The sequence below is a fragment of the Myotis lucifugus genome, unplaced genomic scaffold (assembly GCF_000147115.1).
Source record: "Myotis lucifugus unplaced genomic scaffold, Myoluc2.0 scaffold_6, whole genome shotgun sequence".
Lineage (NCBI taxonomy): Eukaryota > Metazoa > Chordata > Mammalia > Chiroptera > Vespertilionidae > Myotis > Myotis lucifugus.
Window position 1 is genome coordinate 144683 of NW_005871054.1, and position 19808 is coordinate 164490.

The 19808-nt window shown below is 47.1% G+C and overlaps 2 protein-coding genes and 1 long non-coding RNA gene across 6 annotated transcripts in view; 1 reads left to right on the plus strand and 2 right to left on the minus strand.

The window, feature by feature from the left end:
* The window catches only part of SPRED2 (sprouty related EVH1 domain containing 2), a 52991-nt gene extending 37642 nt beyond the window's left edge, over positions 1-15349 (plus strand). The window contains 2 exon segments of the mRNA XM_023746252.1: positions 10000-10149; positions 12152-15349. Coding sequence (XP_023602020.1) covers positions 10000-10149; positions 12152-12814 — 813 coding nt within the window. The 3' untranslated portion in view covers positions 12815-15349.
* LOC106694666 lies at positions 519-9816 on the minus strand. Of its 4 annotated transcripts, none has more exons than XR_002826804.1 (4): positions 9390-9816; positions 7696-7841; positions 6544-6944; positions 519-1407 (listed from the first exon to the last, which is right to left on the minus strand). XR_002826804.1 is itself a non-coding variant. In XM_023746260.1 (3 exons), exons 1-3 carry the CDS (start codon positions 9706-9708, stop codon positions 6633-6635), a joined length of 777 nt encoding a protein of 258 aa, XP_023602028.1. In that variant the 5' UTR covers positions 9709-9816; the 3' UTR covers positions 6337-6632. The 4 variants fall into 4 exon arrangements, 1 of the variants encoding a protein (XP_023602028.1); XR_002826805.1 differs by lacking the exon at positions 519-1407 and adding an exon at positions 4287-5028; XR_002826807.1 differs by lacking the exon at positions 519-1407 and having other exon boundaries at positions 6337-6944; positions 7696-8071.
* Positions 10266-12143, minus strand: LOC111823739. The gene is made up of 3 exons (XR_002826811.1): positions 11834-12143; positions 11703-11742; positions 10266-10729 (listed from the first exon to the last, which is right to left on the minus strand). It is a non-coding gene; the product is annotated as an uncharacterized LOC111823739 (long non-coding RNA).
* Positions 15350-19808: the final 4459 nt, after the last annotated feature.

Genomic DNA, 19808 nt, shown 5'->3' on the forward strand with positions numbered 1-19808 from the left:
TAGAGATTAAAGAGGTTGACTTTTGTGGCTCTAAGTGCTCTTCTTCCTGCTGTACTCCCTGCCTGGTGCTAGGCAGCTGCATGTCCACTGTGGAAGTAATGGCACGTTAGAGATAAGATAAGCTGCAGGCGTTACTGGACATTTATTTGCCTTGCTGGGTGGCGAGGGCAGCTCTAAAAAGCCAGCTCCTTAGAATTGCAGGTCTGGGAATGGGAAGGGATTGTGAGTTCTTCCAGGTGACTCAGACGCGTGACTTGCCTAAGATCTCACATCCAGCCCTAACCGGTTGGCTCAGTGGATAGAGTGTCAGCCTGCGGACTCAAGGGTCCCAGGTTCGATTCCAGTCAAGGGCATGTACCTTGGTTGTGGGCACATCCCCAGTAGGGGGTGTGCAGGAGGCAGCTGATCGATGTTTCTAACTCTATCTCTCTCCCTTCCTCTCTGTAAAAAATCAAAATATATTTTTTTAAAAATCTCACATCCAGTTCATGGTGGGGACTCGTGCCCAGCTTCCCAGTTCCCCGCTGCTGCTGTTGAATAATTATATTTAGGGTCTTTCAGCTGTTCTATTTTTTTTTAAACCACCACCAAATATAAGAGTTCTATCTTAGGGTTCTCTTGGACCCAAGTTGGAAAAGGGAGAGACAAGAGAATAAATATGTGGCTCATGCCCATGTGACCCATTCATGTGGTGGACTGGGAGCTACCTAGTGGGTGTTACAGTCTGCGGTCCCCAAGATGGCAACTCGGAGCTTGACCATAGCAAGGCCTAGCCTACATGTATAGGGTTGGGTGGTTTTTTCCCACCCTCTAGGTTTACTTCCACCTAAGTACTGTTTTGGGATTTGGACAGCCCTTCTCCATCAATTCTTCTCTATTAAGCCCTAGCACTTTAAGGAATCCATCCTCATATAATGAGTTAACGTGTCCTGCGCACCTAGAATGGTGCTAACTGTGTAATGTCCTTTGCAGAATTGAGGAGAGTCATTCAGTGATTTTGTTCGGGTCTGAACTCTCCTAGAACCCAGTTGGAAAAGGCTGGTATTTGGATTAGGTGTTGGTGTTTCGCTGTATTTCTTCCTTTAGGTAGGCAGTCCTCCTTTAGATAGGAAAAATGTCATGTCTTTTCGAACATCATCAGTTTCTAGCCATGTTTTGCCCAAACTGGAAAACCTGGTCCTGCCCCGTGCCCTGTGCTTGGCCCCCCGGCATCCTGTTTATTACAAGCTGCATTGTTACCTTCCGGCTGTTCAGAGCAGTTGTCCGCTATGGTACCTCACCCCTTCCACCCCAGGTGTTCGCTAAAGCGAGGGTTAGAGCAAGTGGTTGAAACCAAAGTACTGAGAAGCAGTTTTGTTTTATCCTAGATGGGCTTTTGAGTATTTGCAAGTTGTCCTTATTTTCATTCTTAAATAGAAAAAACATTCATTGAATTTTGTAATTACCTAGGTTTCACTTACAGAAGCAGAAGAGTGCAGAATACCACAAAATTTTTCCACCTAATTCAGCCCTAACAAACATTAAAACTGAAGGCATATCGACCAATTTTGTAATGAAAGGGGGTTCACCTACTGATTTTCTAAGAGTGTTTTTAAAAGCTGAAGTGGTGTGTGACCCCTGAGAGTGCGGCGTTTGGAGGTGAGGGAGAGGCCGGCCTGGGTTCTGAACTTGGTGCTGCCGTGAGTTAGCTGTGACCCTTGATCCTTTGAACACAAAACCTCAGGGTGGACACATTTCTTCTGAGTCTCTGTCTGCTGGCCCAGGGGAGGGGAGGGGAGGGAGAGGAACTGGGGTGTGGAGCTGCCCTGGCGCTAGGCCCACACTGGCACATACATCACTGCATCTGTCCTCCAGCCACCTGGGAGGTAACCTCCTGGCACTTCATGTCTGCAGATGAATCACCCAGGCTCAGAGAGGCTCAGTTCCACACCCTGCTCACCCAGAACTGTAAGAAAAGGCAATACTTATTCAATACGTTTTAGTAAATGTTACCTGTCAAGTGTACCAGAGTCCCCCTTTGTTGCAAAAGAACCACCTAAATGATGGATATTTCAACTAAGGCACTAGCTTAAGACCTCTGTGTAGGCAGACGGTCCCCGGTTCCTCCTCGAAGCCCCAGCCTCCTTTTAGAAGATCAGCTGATCAGAAACATTTCTGTTGTCTCTCCCTAAGGAATGAAGGGATGGGGACAGGTTGGGGGCGGGGGGGGGGGAGACGTGGAGAGAAAATAGGTTGGAAATGTAAATCCTATAAAATGTAGTGAAGTTGGTCTACAGTGCTTTGTTAAGAAAGGCAAAAATGTTTGGGAGGGGCAGCCCTGTGCCCCATAACTGCTGCAGGCGGAGGCCCACATGGGTGGGAGCTGCTTTATCTTCCACACGACAGTTATCAAGCTCACATTACATAGTAAGAGGAGGATCTTTTTATTCAAAAGTAATACCTTACAGTGGCTAAACTAAAGCAATTAATGTCCAACAAAAGCTTTGCAACACTCTCCATTTCAGGAAGGCCAACGGCATTTCTCTAACTCTTCCATGTGTGTCTTTCTTCATTTACACATATGTCATCTCATCTTTTTAAGCTGTGGATAGTAGGCTACTATTATTTCCATTTTACTAATTCATACAGAGAACGTAGTCAGGGTTACCTGAAACCCAGCCTTCCTGCTCCCATCCCTCAGCCTTCCAGTGAAGCGAAGCTGTGGCTTATCAGTCCTTTCCTTTCATATCAAATTTGCTTTCACCTGACTTCAAAATCTAGACACATTAAATTTTGTTAAACATGTGGACATTTCCCTTTTTTTATTATTAGAGGCCCGGTGCATGAAATTCATGCACAGTCCTTAGGCCTGGCCTACAATCAGGGCCATCTTCCCTAGCTGCCTGCAGCCAGCCCCACCCCCTGCCGCCACCCGCCCCTGGTTCCCCATTCACCATCAAGTGATTGAGTGATTGGAGCCTGCCAGCCAGGGGGAGGAACCAAGAGGTTGGCCTGGCACTACCCGCATCCCCCACCATCCACCCCTGGTTCCCTGCTCACCATCAGGCGATTGGAGCCTGCCGGCTGGGGAAAAGGCCAGAGAGGTGGTCAGTGCGCCTCATAGTGACTGGTTGAGCTGTCATTCTGGTCGTTCCACCATTAGGGTCAATTTACATATTATCCTTTTATTACATAGGATTTTTTCCCAATGAAAGAATGCCCACTTTATTCCCTGGGTCCCAGAGAGGGTAATTAATGCCCTAGGACCGAGTTCTCTCTTTTCCCCAAGCAGCTGCCTCCTAGGCCCAAACTGCCTGCTAGCTGGGACCATAGAAGAGCATGTTCCTGGCTGATTTTCTGCTCTGCTTGCCTCTTTGAAACAGGACACCTGGAACCCATGTAGGCCCTCAGGACAGGTGAGCCAGTGCTACCTGTTCCCAGAGACCTGGTGGTAACTTCCTGTTTAGCAGAGGAAAAGGGATTGGCCACAGGCCTGTCAGTCTGGTCGATACGGAGCAGAAGGTATGCTTTGCTGAAGAGTTAGAAACAACAGCTCATCCACACCCCCTGAGCCAGGAGCCTTTGGGCCCTCGGCCATCCAGGTCACTGTCTCCTGATAGGCAGAAGCAGCCCAGAGTTTTATGTGATCAGTCTAGTCTCCCAGCCCGAGGTGGAGAGGAATGGCATACATTTGTATTTATATGTACTCTGTGTGTGTGCATACTTTTTAAAAGAAATAAAACGAGCAGCCCTTGCTATAGGAAGAATGCATCAGATGTCGAGATCTATTTTGGTGGTGGATTGCAGTAAAAATAATACGAATTGTGGTCATAACTCCCAGTAATCCATCTTTAAAAATTCAAAATAGCAGCATCTATAGATGGCAGAAATTCTACTTAATCATCTGAGTGAATCCTCTGGCAGTTTGGGGGTGGGGGGCATGGTGATGACTTTTATTTATTATTTGTGTTTATTGAGGTATAGTTGACATATATCCTGTGGCTCTTCAATCAGCTAAGCAACAGTGTTAGACAAACCCTTCTGACCTGTCATATTCTTAGGAAGAGGGAGGAAGATTACACATGAAATTGTTGGAGCCCAGATAGACCTTGGAGATCACCCAGTAGCACCCCTGATCTTACACATGAGGAAACTGAGGCCCAAAGAAGTTCAACAACTAAGACGAATGGCCTGGCACCAGGGTTGTCCACTTCTCTCTGCATTGAGCTATGTTTGCCTAGCATTGCTGTGTGATCCCCAGATGCTGTGGTCGGGCTCCTTGAGCAGTTTCTTACCTGTCTTTCCTATGCCTGTTTAAAACACCCAGGTCCACTGGCCTCCGGAAGTGGCTGCCGAGTGGGCTTGGCTCCATGCACTGTGCACTTTCTTCCGTCGGCTCGTGTTCTGGAGACACGGGGATGATCAAGTGGCTGTACTTGCTTGCTTGCCTCCCTCCCAGAAGGGAGGAGAAAATTGACGAACACCAGCCTTCTCGTAGTCTCACCGATACACTCAGTGGGAGTGTCCTACTGGGGAAAGCTATAAACCAGGAGCCCCTTAATAGTTCCAAGTGTCCTTGAAAAATCAGCCCTGGACACACCTTTCTCTCCCCTAGCCACTGTCTGCCAGCTGTTGCTGCCTTTGTTCTGTACCTCCCAACCCCTTTTGGAAAATCAAGGATTTAGCAGGAAAACCCAGGGGAGTTAAAGGGGATGCACATAATACTGAAAACACTTCTTTTACTTCGAAATGTATAGTCTGACCCACCCAGAATGCCCCAGAAAGCCCTGGTCTGCAGCTAGGATCCTATCCCAGATGGGTAACTTAATTTAAGCAAATTGCCTTCTTACCTGGCTTAGCCTCTTGGTTTTTTCCCTCCCTCTTTGAGCTTCCCCTGGTCAAAGAGGTTCACCTTCCAAATGAAGGAGGCTCGTTCCCGGACCCAGGGCACGCGAACAAATGCACGTGCTTCTTTAAGAACCTCCCAGTCAACTCAAGGGCCCTCCGTAGGTCAGGGAAGAATAGCCAACTTTCCACGAGTAAGAAATCCTATTGTACAAAATATGCCCATAACATAGGAGGGAGCCAGCCACAGCTTTAACTTTAGGCATTGATCTTCTCCCCTTTCTCCATCAGACCAAGTCCTGCCCACACAGGTAGCACTGACCTTGGGGAACAGGCGGCCTCCACCCAGTGTCCTTTGTACTTCAGATTTTGACTTACTGGCCAGACAGCATAACATTCAAGTCAGTTCTTCAGAAAAAAGGTCTATCAACTTTTGAAGCTCCATGGTTTTCCTCTTATTTGTTAAATTAAATTCTGGAGAATTATCTCAATTCTCAAAGGAAATACCTGAATTCTCAAAGTAAGTACAACTTATGTCTGCAGAGTTAAAGGAGTTTATCAGATGTTCACTGATAAATTTGAGCCTTTCTTTTTTTTCCTCTGGGCCTTGGTCTGGGTTGTCTACCCATCTAGAATGTCCTTCCTCAGGGAAGCTTCCTGGCCTTGCCCTGCCCGTGTCACCTTCTGTGAACCCACATCCCACAAAGCACCCAGCCCAAACCCAAAAACCCTTCAGGGAAGGGATGGGGATTGGTACTACCGGAGTGGATTTGGTCGGGCTGGTCGGGGCTCTGTTCAGTGTTTCTAAGGTTAGCAGTGCCCACCCTTTCATCTCAGTACCCTGAACTCTCATTTCCACCTCCCTTCCCTTCCCACTCTCCTGTTCTTTCTCTGTTCTCCTTATCAAGGTCTTGTCTCGGCTTACTGCCCTATTAGAGGGTCACACAAGCTTGTTAATTACTCAAAATATGTGAGTTTTTACAGTAATCATTGGAAATTTATTTTTTAAAGTGCCTTTTAAAAAGACAAGCAGGGTGCCCTAGCCGGTTTGGCTCAGTGGGTAGAGTGTTGGCCTGCGGACTGAAGGGTCCCAGGTTTGATTCCAGCCAAGGGCACATGCCTGGGTTGCAGGCTCGATCCCCAGTAGGGGGCATGCTGGAGGCAGCCGATCAATGATTCTCTCTCATCATTGATGTTTCTCTCTCTCCCTTCCTCTCTGAAATTAATAAAGAAATAAAAATATATATATGATCAATTTTTAAAAAAGACAAGCAGGGCCACTATCGCCTCTGTTTTTCCACATCATGCTGGAAGCCCTGGCAAAAATTGCAATAAGAAAAGAAAAAGAAGGTATAAAAACTGGAAAAGAGGCCAAACTACCTTTTGTGGGTAACAGGATTTACTGAGAAAAACCCAAAGTCACTATGTAAACTATGTGAACTTCTATAAGGAGTTAAGCGAGGTGACCAGATACCGAACCAACAGAATCAAAAACTTTTCGGTAATCGGCAGTAACAGTTTAAAAAATGGGAATGTTTAATCTCATTTCATTTTTGTAATAGCTCTGAGGACAATTTCAGCTCCATTTTTGCAGATATGAAAACTGGAGTTAGACGTTAACTTGACCAAAATCATGCAATTTATAATTGGCAGAGAATGATTCAAATCCAGTCTGCCTGAGCTGAGACCCTGATATTTAACATTATAATATTCCATCACCTTTCTTTTCTTCGGCCCTCATGTTACGTTGCAAACTTCTTCCTTGGACATCGTTTTCATCATGGGCACTGACACTGAGTCAGTCAAACTCAGAGGCTGGTTGTGGAGGAGACCCGTGCAGGTGCGGTGGCTCGGGGAAGCCTGGCGCTGAAGCTGTCCCTCTTAGGGGGGCTGAGGGCCTCTGCTTTTGTTCTTCCCGAGTTCAAGCCTGCAACAGTTGAGAGGCACCCTCCGGAGAGCAGGGTGAGTTTAAAACGCAGCCGCAGTCTCTCCGAGTCGAAGGAGAAGCTGTCATATGGGTAGGTGTCATGAGCTTGTGCACACAAGTAACAGTGACACTCGAGAATCTTGCTTGTGGATGTGTGCGCGTGCGCACAGCTTCGGTGGCTGCTGTCCTCCGGCTGTGAGTGGAAACCACGAGCAGTTAGGTCAGCGGTGCATGTGGGTAGGAGGTATTTCCCCTCGCTGTTCTTGGAGATGCCCTGATAGGACATTCCTCTTGTCGGCAGGTCACACCGCTTACAAGATCTGTCTGATAGTATAGATTTGACACAACCTCGGCTTCCCGTGGAGCCTCTCTGGCAGGCTCTCCTCTCCAGAGTCAGACCCACACCGAGCAGTTTGGCAGGGGAGGCTGTGGGCTGGGCCAGGCCGTACCCTCAGCAGGGCCCTCGGGAAGCGGTGAGCTGTGGGCATACCTCAAAGTTTGCTGGCTTTCCTGCTCCTTTGTACAAATCCGTCACTCGGTTAGGAGACCTTGAAAGGCCTTCCTTGGCCTCACGTTTGGGAAGCTTTGCACTTGACCGTGCAGGGGGGAAGGGCTGTTTGGGCCTAGGGAGGTCAGACGGGGGCATTTCTGATTGGCTCACGAATACCGGGAAAACTGGGTGTGCCCCATTTCTCAGAATGACTTCCTACACATTGTGAACCTGGCCCTGGGGTGGATGAGGGTACCAGCTGACTAACACAGAGGTGACCGCGATGTATAAACTGGTTTCCGAGACCTCAGTGCTGAGTGCATGTTACCGTGTTCAGCACTCGGGTAGCTTCTAACCTCAGAGATGACCGTCCTGTGGGTGTTGGATAAGAATTTAACCCCTGAGATCTGAGTCATACTGAGGGCCCTTATCTGCTTATTCAGGAAGTACTTACTGAGACCTTTGGAAACCTTTGTATCGTGTGACGCCATCCCCTTATCTCCTGGGTTCTGTCACGCAGGGTGCACCTTCTGACGTGAAGTTGTACTTTCGTTGAGGTGAACACAATTCCTCTCAGAGGCGGCGTTGGAATGGGCTCACCTGAGTGTGAGAAGCAGGGTTTGGGGCACTGAACTCCAGGGGGCTTGATGGTCAGGGTGTCCACACCTGGGTTAGCCACTGCCGGTCAGCAGGTCCTGCCTCTGTGTGATGTGGAGACGATATTTTACCTGCGATTGTTCACGTGTACCCAGCCCCTGGCACATGGTACCCACTCTCCTAACGGGGAGTCCTGGGCTTTGTTGTCGGATCGACAGCAAAGTGGGTGAGAGCTGGACAACAAGCAGAGTGTGGAAGAAAGGAAAAAATTCTTGTGTGTCAGCTTGGTCTCTTGCAGTTACTGATATTTAATAGTAATTCTTTCCTATCTGAGTTCTGAACCAGTTGGGGGGACCCTTTATGGTCCTGGCTGACATCTGCAGGAAGCGGGTGTCTCAGGACCCGCCCCGCCAGGCACAGGGGTGCTGGGTCTGCAGCCTCCCCACGGTGGGCCCCGCAGTCCCCAGGATGGCTGCTTGCCAGTTGGGTGGCTCCCAGGAGGCAGAGGAGGGAGGTCGCAGGCTGCACGCCCAGGCCACCCCACCCGTGTGGAGAGGAGTCAGGGTCACAGAGAGGCCAGGGGAGTGACGCAGGTGGAGCTGCTGCCTCAGAGCTGGGATCGGGAGGGAGGAGAAGTGCGCCCACGTGGTGAGCCCAGCACATCTGGCTTCAGTTACCAAAGAGTGGGTCAGGATTCAGGCTTGACTGGACCCCAAAGCTCAGATGGTGTCCATGGGGGTGGCCTTCTCTAGGTTTTACTTCACCTCATCCAGAAGGTGCTTCCCCAGTGCCCTCACCCCCATTCCAGGCTTACGGGACCCTTAGGTCATAACTTGAGGTAAAAAGTCAGCATCTTTTCTGAACTCTCCGTCAAAAATCTTTCTGTACCGCCTGAGAGGACCATGTGTCCACATCCGGATTAGCCACTGTGGGTGGAGGGACTGGACACAGGCATCAGCCCCGCATCACTTGGACCAAACCAGTAGGAAAAATCCAGGCAGATTGGGTCCTATAGGGAAGCTGCACATGTCCGCCAAGTTTTAAAAATTAACAGCAGTTTATTGCATAATGGAAATGAGTCTTCTTTTTCCTAAATACCTGTAGTCCCATTTTTCTGAGCATTTACTTCTTTATAAATGGGCAGAGGGGTAAAAATAACTATCACTCTATTTGTTTAAACCCTGCCTTGCCCCCAAAAGGATTTATGACACGAACAAAAGACATGTAGAATAAAAAGATAAGGGGACTATGAGAGCAACAGCCAGCCAAGGAGAGGAAGAAGTTTCTAGATACAAGAAAAACCTTTTCGTTTGTTTGGAGGTGGAGAAGGGTCCCCGACTCCTTGGAGGTGAAAGGTGGGGTGCCCTGGTTGTAAAGACTTAAGTCTTTTACGAGCATGTGGGGGGTGGGAGTGGTTGTGGAGGGTGACCATCACCTGGCCCCCCTCATTGAGTCTTAGGCGGGAGCATGAAGCACCCAGGTGGTAGATATATTGGGAGGCGGTGGGCCCCCCCTGCGCTCTGGCCACAGTCCATCCCAACATCCACTCACCTTCCCAAGACACCATCAGGTAGGCTCCGGGCTGAACTGGATACCGCTGCTGGGGAGACAGCTCTGCCAGCCCCTCCTCACTGATGGCAGCCTTAACCCTCTGCAGTCGTCCATCTTGCTGCCAGTTTAAAGTGGACCTCAAAGATGTCCTATAAAATTTCTGGAAAGCCAGTACCCATGATACCCCACGGTATCCTTCTCTCTTTCTCAGGCTGGGACTAGCCACACATGTCAACATTTGGGTTTGATTTTTTTCGTGTTTGCACCTCCGCTGCTCGCCAGAGTGCCTTGGAACTAGCGCTACAAATGGGACAACCATCCTTGACCAACTGGGCTGCACCCGCGGGAGGCCTGCTGTCGTAGCCTGGCCCCAAAGCCTGGTCGCTGCTCCCACATTCGAGAAAACAAACCCAACTTTCCAGGGTCTGGCGGCCACATCATGTTTAGACAATCTCGCCCTTCGGGGGTCCTCCCGCCTCGGGCAGCCAGGGTAAACTCCAGATTTCGGGAAGCCCAGCAAGATGCCACAAGGCGGGCAGACGGCATGCGAGGGTTTGGTGTGTGGGTTTGGTTATTTCAAATTAACTCTTGGTTACCTCCCTCTAAACAGACAGCTACAGACAGTTCTTCTAATTCCTCTCAGAAGAGGGAACAACCGACCCGGACAATCTCCTCCCCCACATCCTGTGAGCACCGGAGGATTTACACCCTGGGCCACCTCCACGACCCATACCCCGCGGACCACTATCACCTCGAGCAGGTGAGCGGCAGTCTCCGTCCTCGGGGGTCATCGGGGTGGGTGGCTCCCTGTGCTGGGAGGCCTCCTTCCTCTCCCTGAGCCCAGGCCCTTCCGTGCTACTTTGTGCCACCCCACCCCACCCCACCCCACATCGCTGGCGGTGGTGGCAGCTCACCCTCGCTTAGAGGTTTCTGTGGGCCAGAATCCTTGTACTGTATCTCGTTTAATCCTCACAAATTTCCCCACAAGGCAGTTCCTCGGCTCCCCACTTTGTAGATGAGGAAGCTAAGGCTTAGAGAGATCGAGTCCCTGGTGGAAAAGATTCAAATGCCAGTCTGTGCTCACCCATGCGCTGTGCTGCCCCCTGCAGAGGGCCTCCCGACCTGGTGTGAAAGCACAAAGCTCGATCAGGCCTGAAGAACGCTGCACACCTGGCTCACGCCCTGGCGGCTCGGGCTGCAGGCCCAGGCCTGCTCAGGGAGATGGAGTCTGGAATTCAATAATTCAACAAATATTTACCGAGTGGCTGTTTTGCAGAGTAGGTTCCCAACCTGTGGGGCTGGGACTGCTGCCCGTGTAGGGTGATGTGGCCACCGGTCTGCTTTGAAAAGAGAAAAAAGGAGCACAGTTAACATAAAGCTAGGTTTATATGACTCTTTTTAAAAATCTTTTTGTTGTATGCTTCCCAATAGTTTGGCATTAACAAAATTTTTTTAAATCAAATTATGGTGGCAATCCATAAGAACTGGCTTCTTGGCTCTCCTTACTTTGCAAAATAAAAAATTAGCAAAGCCTGTGACAGCTCCCAAGATCCGTTTTGAAATCCTACAGGATTGTGATTTTTCTGAAGCCCAGGAAGCTCTCATGTCAAGACTCTCAGGGGAATTAGGGCAAAGGGTGTGAGAGGTGGCCCTGCTCCCAGTCTGGTGGGAAGCGATGGGGACACCCAACTGCCATGTAAAATGCTGTAACTGTTACAATGACGACAATCGCAGCCGGTATCGAGCACATCCCGTGTGACAGACTCAGTGCGAACACTGCGTAGATTCCTCCTCTCCATTCACAACAGCCCTATGCAGTCTGACAATCAGGGAAACTGAGGTTGAGGCATAGCCACTTGCCGGGAAATAGCACAGCCAGAATTTGACTCCAGTGGGTTTGCTCAGAACCATGCTCTTTCCCCCTTAAAAAGCCTTCATGCCCAAAAGACTTGTAAGGTGGAAAATCAACTACTGCTGAGAGGACTCTTGGCCCTAAGGGAGAATGCATTTGGGGTGTGGGGGCTGGAGGGTGTGGCTCTGGGTCGCAGCTGCCTAGGCCCAGGTTCCAGCTCTGTCACTCACTATCTGTGCGATCCTGGCAGGATTCGAACCCAGGCAGCCGGCCTCCAGAGCCTGCGCTCTTAACCTTCTGTTATCTGGGCATCTTCTCTTCCCAACCGGATTACACGGTTCTTATAGTTCCTGGTAGCCCCCTTTTGCTTTTTTTGAACATGATCCACAGTGAGAAATGCATTTTATATGGTGACCCACGGTTCACGTATTGTATATACATAGATTATGAAAAGTACTTACCCTTCTAACATGCAGTGTACTCCAGTATTCATCTATTTCACTGAAGAAGAAGAAAAAAAAAAAAGCTGACCCTACAACAGAGAACATACTGTCCAAAACCAGGCAGAAATCAGGCTAGCAGGCAGCCTCACCTTCTGCTTCTTGACCTGGGTGTGTCCAGCTTCTGAAAATTCAACTATTCTTACAGTGGGCACACTTTCCCACCTAGATGGTAATCAAAACAAGGGGGAGGATAAAAGCTGGTCTCTGCCCATTCAATTGATTCCCGACCAAGGAATGGATTGAGACTCAGAGTTTGAAATCCATCTTTGACCCATAAGATGTTCAGTCATTACAGGACGGGTCAGTTTCTTCCAGAAATGCCTCTGTCAAGGTGAAAGGTACATGTTGGATTCTTTTCTCTTTTTATGCCACTGCTGTAAAATACTGTCTCTTTTCTCCTGGGGCAGCCGATGCCCCGGCCCTACCGCCAGGTGAGCTTCCCGGACGACGACGAGGAGATCGTGCGCATCAACCCCCGGGAGAAGATCTGGGTGACGGGCTACGAGGACTACCGGCACGCGCCCGTGCGCAAGGCCCTGGACCCCGCCGAGGACGCGGACTCCTACGTGCGCTTCGCCAAGGGCGAGGTCCCCAAGCACGACTATAACTACCCCTACGTGGACTCCTCGGACTTCGGCCTCGGTGAGGACCCCAAAGGGCGCGGGGGCGGCGTGATCAAGACCCAGCCCTCGCGGGGCAAACCCCGGCGGCGGAAGGAGGACGGCGAGCGCTCCCGGTGCGAGTACTGCAGGGACATGTTCAACCACGAGGAGAACCGGAGGGGCCACTGCCAGGACGCGCCCGACTCCGTGAGAACTTGCATCCGCCGGGTGAGCTGTATGTGGTGTGCGGACAGCCTGCTCTATCACTGTATGTCGGACCCCGAGGGCGACTATACAGACCCCTGCTCGTGCGACACTAGCGACGAGAAGTTTTGCCTCCGGTGGATGGCTCTTATTGCCTTGTCTTTCTTGGCCCCCTGTATGTGCTGTTACCTGCCCCTTCGGGCCTGCTACCACTGCGGAGTGATGTGCAGGTGCTGCGGGGGCAGGCACAAAGCCGCCGTGTGACTCTGTGCCCCGCCCTCCGCTCCGTCCACGGCCACCGGGGAACTTGTCTCCCACACACTCTCATCCTCCCCCCTGGGACCTGGGGCGCCATTCCAGCCTGGGGAACCCTCCGGTGGACTCTGCACCTCCCAGCCACTCATCCATCCCTGCGCACAGTGTTCTAAAGAAAGGACCCCTCCTCCCCCACATAGACTCGTGTATTAATAATCTGTAATCAAGCTAACTGTCTTATACCTGTGTTGATTTCCTGCCCACCTCTTCCAGTTCAAAGGCACCTGCAGTCGGAACTGTTTTTTTTGGTTTTTTTGATGGGTCTTGTAGTTGGTTTTCCAAGAGCATCGAAGACTATCTTTCTCTTGGCTCAGCTTGCCTGTTGCCAACAAGCATCACCGGGTTCCTGGAAGTGTGATGTCAGAACGAGGAAACCCAACCAGAAGTATTTTAACCCCACGGTAGTTGCTCTGTCTAGGAGGTGAGCTAGCTGACAAACAAGATCGCTCTAACTTTTCTAAAGCCAAATTTCCCATGTAAGCCGCAGTTTCTATCATGAGCCCATCATCATTTTCTGCCCCCGCCCCCAAATCTGCCAGTTCTTCAGGATGCAAACATTCACCCGTAAAATGACTAAGAATCGAGCCTTAACTTCAGATTAACTTGGGAGAATCAGGAAAATTCCTTAAACTGCATCACATCCTCTCTAGCCAGGGCTAGAAAGGAGATTTCCGGATTTCCCTGAGTCTCCCCAGTTACCCCTAAGGTAGGACTTTTTAAAAATTGTGTCGCCACCACTTCCAAAAATTTAGCAATATTGGAAGAAAATGCTAATAAAGTAAAAAAATTTGCTTGCTGTTTTGGAAACCAAATACTCTCTTCAAACACAAACCAGTGTTGGGAAACACTGAGGTTCCGGTAAATAAAATTAAAGGAGCTCCCCTCTCCCCAATGGGGGTTTTCTGTTAACGGGGGAAGTTCTAAATGCTGTAAATTTGAGGAGTGGTGGGCTGCATTTCGCACGTGGATTTGTGTTTTTCTTTTGGACTCAATTTCACGTCACCAAATTCTTCATTTATACTTAGGAAAAAACAAGGCCATATGTAAAAACCCCTCCGATGCCTAAGTGTCTTTCTCCTGCAACTCCACACCCAGACTTGCCACTTGGTGTGCACAGATGGTTGAGTCAGCAGGCTAGGGCTCCCTGTCGCCTTGCCACGTAGGAGGCTTCGAATTAGCTGGAAAAGAGTATTTTTCTAATCTATTGCAAGGAATAGCCAAATCTTAGGGCAGAAAGAAGAAAAGTAAAGAATGGTTTCCCTGTGCCCAGCATAGTACAATCAGAACGACGTGGAGAACACAGGGGCAGGTTTGTCAAACACTGTTCTTCCCGCCATGATCTTCCCGTGGTAACTGCCCGCTGAGGGCATGGCCTGCTCCCTCCCCCCTCGCTTCCTCCTCCCTTCTCTATGGCACACAGGACACCAGTCCTCAAGGAAAGGGACTTTTTTCCAATCTTCCCATCGTACGGGAAAGTGCTAGCCGTGCTTACCTTCGTGGAATGTTTTCAGCTCTCCTGAGAGCCCGTCGCACTTCTTGAGTCAGATCATCGGTGCAAATGCCCTCTGTGCTTCTGAGTTAGTCGGTAGACGTTTTCATTGGTTGGAGTGACTGGTTTGGGCCTTTGGGTCTGGAAAGGGACCAGAGAGTTGTCAGTCTGGTGATGGGAGAAAAGAGCGTTGCTTCCCTGCCTGGGGAACATCTAGGGAACCGCAGCCAGCCTCCCAACGATGTTGAGAGACCACCCCCACGCCCTGAGGGTTTTCCTCAAGGCCTTTCTCAAGGTCTCCTCTCTACAAAGCACAACACTAATGTATGTTTTGTTAGACCTCAGTTCCAGTGCCCCTATTTATTTCAGTAAGAATACACATACCCCCGCTTGTTTGTGGCTCTATTTTGTTGTCTCTCTCTCCCTTCACCCCCTGTCCTGGTCCACCCCTTTGAAGAGTTATGCCAGTGAATCTTAACTCTGCCTATGCTTTTTGGTTTGTGAAGGTAGCGGTGAAGGGCACAAGGACAGCCATGGGGACATTTATGTAAATACGTCTCTCTCTCATCGCCACACTGCAGCTGAACAGTGTGTAGTATTTTCCCAGTCAGCTTTGCCATACTGACGTCAATCATTTGAAAGAAATTATTCAGATTTTATTTTTGTATCTGTGGTAACAAAAACATTAACCAAAAGATTATCTGTTTGGAAGCTTCTCCCGACACCCGCGCCCTCCCCCCCGCCCCCCCAAGCTATTTGCTCACATTAACAAATTAAAGTGCCTGAAGCATCATTCATTCTTTACCTGTATACTAAAAACCCTGTTGTATTGATTTTTTTATAATAACCCTTTTTACCTCTGTGTAAAAAATATATATACAAGTGTATGATGTACATTTTAAGTTCTTAACTTTTTTTTATGGTTTCTAATATGTATGACCAATGTAGCCATTGCTTTAAAATGTACCGTGTAAATATAAACACATCCTACGAGATCGCTGACTTTGGGCTGTTTGTTGGGCCAGAGATGGGGCGGTATCGGAGCCTCTGCTGGGGCGGGAGTTCGCGCACACAGGACGGGAAGGGGTTTCTCTTGGAGAAGGACGTGGGGACACAGGTCTGTGTGTGAGGCCCTTCCCGGCTAAGTCATATTCCCAAGGGGAGACTGCAGCTCCTCGGCTCAGCTGCCTCAAGTGAAAGGAATGCTGTATGTCACCACCCGGGGAACACCCCCTCTTCCCAGGCCTGCCTTCCCCCGGCGAGCTCCTCAGAGGGAACAGCTGTACTTCCTCCCAGTTGTTTTCCACCAATTCCTGCTAAACCGTGTGTGTGTGTGTGTGTGTGTGTGTGTGTGTGTGTGTGTGTGTAAGACAGTTTCTACCAAAAACAATTGTTAAAACAGCAAGACCCTTGGTCTCCTCGCGGTACTTTTCTGCTCGGTGACATTCGGCCCGCTTTCCCTTCCAAACGGGCTCTTTGGATGCTCAGAAGTTACAGTGGCAATCCTGAGGAGATAAAGTGTGGGGTCTTTTTAGGGGTCACAGGAAAGTTTTGGCTCCTTTAGAGAACTGAGAAGGGCCTTAAAAAGATGTATAGAGGGGCCCCTCCATCTTAGTTTTAACTCCTGCAGGGAGGAATGACTTCTAGGCCACTGGCCAAGGTGAAAAGCTACAGGAGATGCTGGAAGGTAGAAAGCGAGAGGTAATTAAGAGATTACTGGAGAACTTGAAAGCTACATTTCATTAGAGTAGGAGATGCATCAACCAGATTATAGTGGGGTGAAGAGTCAACATGGAGGAAGTAGAAACATCAAATGTAAAACTTTTATTTTGATAGTAAAGGGATAATGGGATTGCTCTGAAATAGAATTGGTGAATTAAAAAAAAATATATCTGCCAGAACAATTTACTTATGACCATCCTGAATAAATTGTTCTGATTAAAAGAGAGAGAGAGAGAGAGAGAGAGAACTTGGAAGGCACCTCCAGAACTGCAGTGGGGAAGGAGCCCTAAAATCTTCCTTGATCCCCATGGACCCCCCCCCAAGGTATTTCCCTCCTGCTACCCCTTTTTCCGGTCGAGGGACGGAAGCTTAGCAAGGGTCAGTAACTAAGGTGACCATGCAATCACATGAGGCAAGGACTGAACCGGGCCTCAGCTCAGGTGACTGCAGAGCCCCTTCCAGGCCTCGCTCTGATACTTGCCTCCCTTCCTGCTTTCAGGCTTGAAAAACAGACACCAGTCAAGAGCCTCACCCTGTCTGCCCTGTTCCCTCAAGCCCCTCAGGCTGCCTCTGGAATAGCCCATCGTGTTTGGTGCCCTTTGTGCTCAGCCAGGAGCTGGGCACACACATGTCGTCTCCTTTAACCTTCTGCAGAGGAGCTGGTGTCTTTCCATGTTACAGGTGAGGAATCAGGTGTAGAGAAACTACATTAATTCGATCAAAGTCACTGGACAGTCTGTCATTACTAGCAAAACAATTTTTGAGCCTGTTTCCTCAGATGTAACAAGTGGAATTATACCTACTCTCAGCACAACACAAAAGTTAAGTGATGTGCTGTAGTTAAAATGTAGTACACAGGATACACTTCCAAAATGCTAATTCCTCCCTCAGTTCCTCCTTTTTTCTTGAAGCACAGGAGGCTGGATCCATTGTGAATATTTTATACATATTTAGGCCTACAACTTATATGTTGAGATTTTTTAACCTCTGCAATTCTAAATTAGGTTTTGATTCCTTGCTGCCCCTCCCAGATATGTTAAGTGAGAACTGCAGAAGTGTACTAGGCTGGCTGGAGTCCTCAGGAGCAATGAGAGACAAGAAGGGCATTACATAATGATAAAGCTGTCAACCCAAGAGAATATAATATTTTGTAAATAATTATGCACTCAACATAGAGACACCTAAATATATAAAGCAAATATCAACAGACCTAAAGGGAGAAATAGACAACTGTATAATAGTAGGGGACTTTAATACCCCCCATTCATCAATGGGTTGATCATTCAGTGAGAAAATCAATATGGAACCAGTAGTCTTAAATGATACAGTAGATCAGATGAACCTAACAGATATATAGAACATTCCATTCAAAAGCAACAGAATACACATTTTTCTCAAGCACATATAGAACATTCTTCAGGATATGTCATATATTAGGTCACAGAACAAGTCTTAATAAATGCAAGAAGATTGAAATCATATCAAGCATCTTTTGCAACTACAATGATATTAAACTAGAAGTCAATTACAAGAAAATAAAAATTCACAAATATGTGAAGGTTAAACATCATTTTACTGAACAACTAATGAGTCAAAGAAGAAATCAAAAGAGAAATTAAAAAATACCTGGAGACTAATGAGAATGGAAATATAACATACCCAAACTTACGGGATGCAGCAAAAGCAGTTCCAGGAGGGAAGTTTATACACATAAGTACTGACATTAAGAAACAAGAAAGATCTCCAATGAACAACCTAATTTTACACCTCAAGGAACTAGAAAAAGAACAAACTAAGCCCAAATTAGTGTAAGGAAGGAAATAACAAGGATCAGAGCAGAAATAAATGAGATAGAGACTAAAATGACTACTTAAAAAGAACAATGAAACTAATAGCTTTTAAAAAAAATAAACAAAATGGACAAACCTTACCTATATTCACCAAGAAAAGAGAGGACTCAAAATCATAAATGAAAGAGGAGACGTTACAACTGATACCATCTATATATATAAAAGCCTAAGTGACCTTTACGACCGGAGGACCAGCTGATAGCTATGACGTGCACTGACCACGGGGCAAACGCTCAACGCAGGAGCTTCCCCCTGGTGTTAGTGTGCTCCCACAGCTAACCTCCCTCAATCCCTCCACCCAGCCAGCTGACCCCAATTGGCCCTGATCACCAGCCAGGCCAAGGGATGACCCCACCCATGCACGAATTTGTGCACTGGGCCTCTAGTAGAAATATAAAGGATCATAAGAAACCACCATGAACAATTATATGCCAGCAAATTGGACAACCTACAAGAACTGAATAAATTCCTAGAAACATACAACCTATCAAGACTAAATCAGGATGAAAAGGAAAATCTTAACAGACTTATAAGAAATTGAATCAGTAATCAAAAAAACCTCCCAGCAAACAAAAGTCCAGGACCATATGGCTTCACTGCTGAATTCTACTAAACATTACAAGAAAATTCTCAATTTAAAATATTAGCAAACCAAATTCAACAATACATTAAAAGGATCATACATCATCATCAAGTGGTATTTATTCCAGGAATGCAAGCATGTCTCAACATGAGCAAAGCAATGTGATACACCACATTAACAACGTGAAGGATAAAAATCATATGATCATCTCAATAGATGCAGAAAAAGCATTTGACAAATTCAATATCCATTCATGATAAAAACTCTCAACAAAGTGAATATAGAGGAAACAAAATTTAGCACAATAAAAGCCATGTATGATAAGCCCACAGCTAACATCATACTCAATGGTGAGAAGATGAAAGCTTTTCCTTTAAGATCAGGAACAAAACAACGATGTACACTCTCACTGCTTTTAATCAACATAAAATCCTAGCCGGAGCAATTAGGCAGGAAAAAAAAATAAAAGGCATACAAATTGGAAAGGAAAAAGTAAAACTGTCACTATTTGCAGATTATATATATATATATATATATATATATATATATATATATATATATTATAAAGACTCCACCAAAATACTGTTATAACTAATAAAAAAATTCAGTTAAGTTGCAGGATACAAAAATCAATATATGAAAATCTGTTGTGTTTCTATACACTAATGAAGAGCTAGAAAAGAAATGAAGAAAATCCCATTTACAATTGCACCAATAAGAATAAAATTTAATCAAAGAGGTAAAAGACCTGTACAAATAAAAACTGTAAGACATTGATGAAAGAAACTGAAGACACAAATAAATGGAAAAATATTTTGTGCTCAGATTGGAAAAATTAATATTTATGTTAAACTGCCCTACTACCTGAAGCACCCTATAGATTCAGTGCAACTTCATCAAAATTCCAATGTCTGTTCCCACAGAAATAGAGCAAACAATTCTAAAATGTATTTGGGGCCACAAAATATCTTGAATAACCAGAGCAACCTTGGGAAAGAAGAACAAAGCTGGAGGCATCACACTTCCTGATTTCAAACTATATTATAATGTTATTGTAATCAAAACAGTATGGTATTGGCATAAAAACATACATAAATCAATGCAACAGAATGGAGAACCCAGAAATAAACCCATACATATGGTACATTAATTTACAATAAAGAATATACAGTGGGAAAAGGACGGTCTTTTGTATAAATGGTGTTAGAAAAACTGGACAGATGCAAAAGAATAAAAGAATACCCACACGATTAATAAAATTGGACCACTACCTTATATCATATACAAAATTTAACTCAA

Excerpts from the sequence above, each read along its gene's own strand:
- LOC106694666 (XM_023746260.1), bottom strand. The coding sequence starts at position 9,708 with ATGGTTGTCCCATTTGTAGCGCTAGTTCCAAGGCACTCTGGCGAGCAG. Across the intron at positions 7,842-9,389 it reads CCTGATGGTGTCTTGGGAAG|GTGAGCCCATTCCAACGCCG; the intron begins GTGAGTGGATGT and ends TCTCACACTCAG. Across the intron at positions 6,945-7,695 it reads AAAGGTTTCCAAAGGTCTCA|CCGGAGGACAGCAGCCACCG; the intron begins GTAAGTACTTCC and ends TTCCACTCACAG.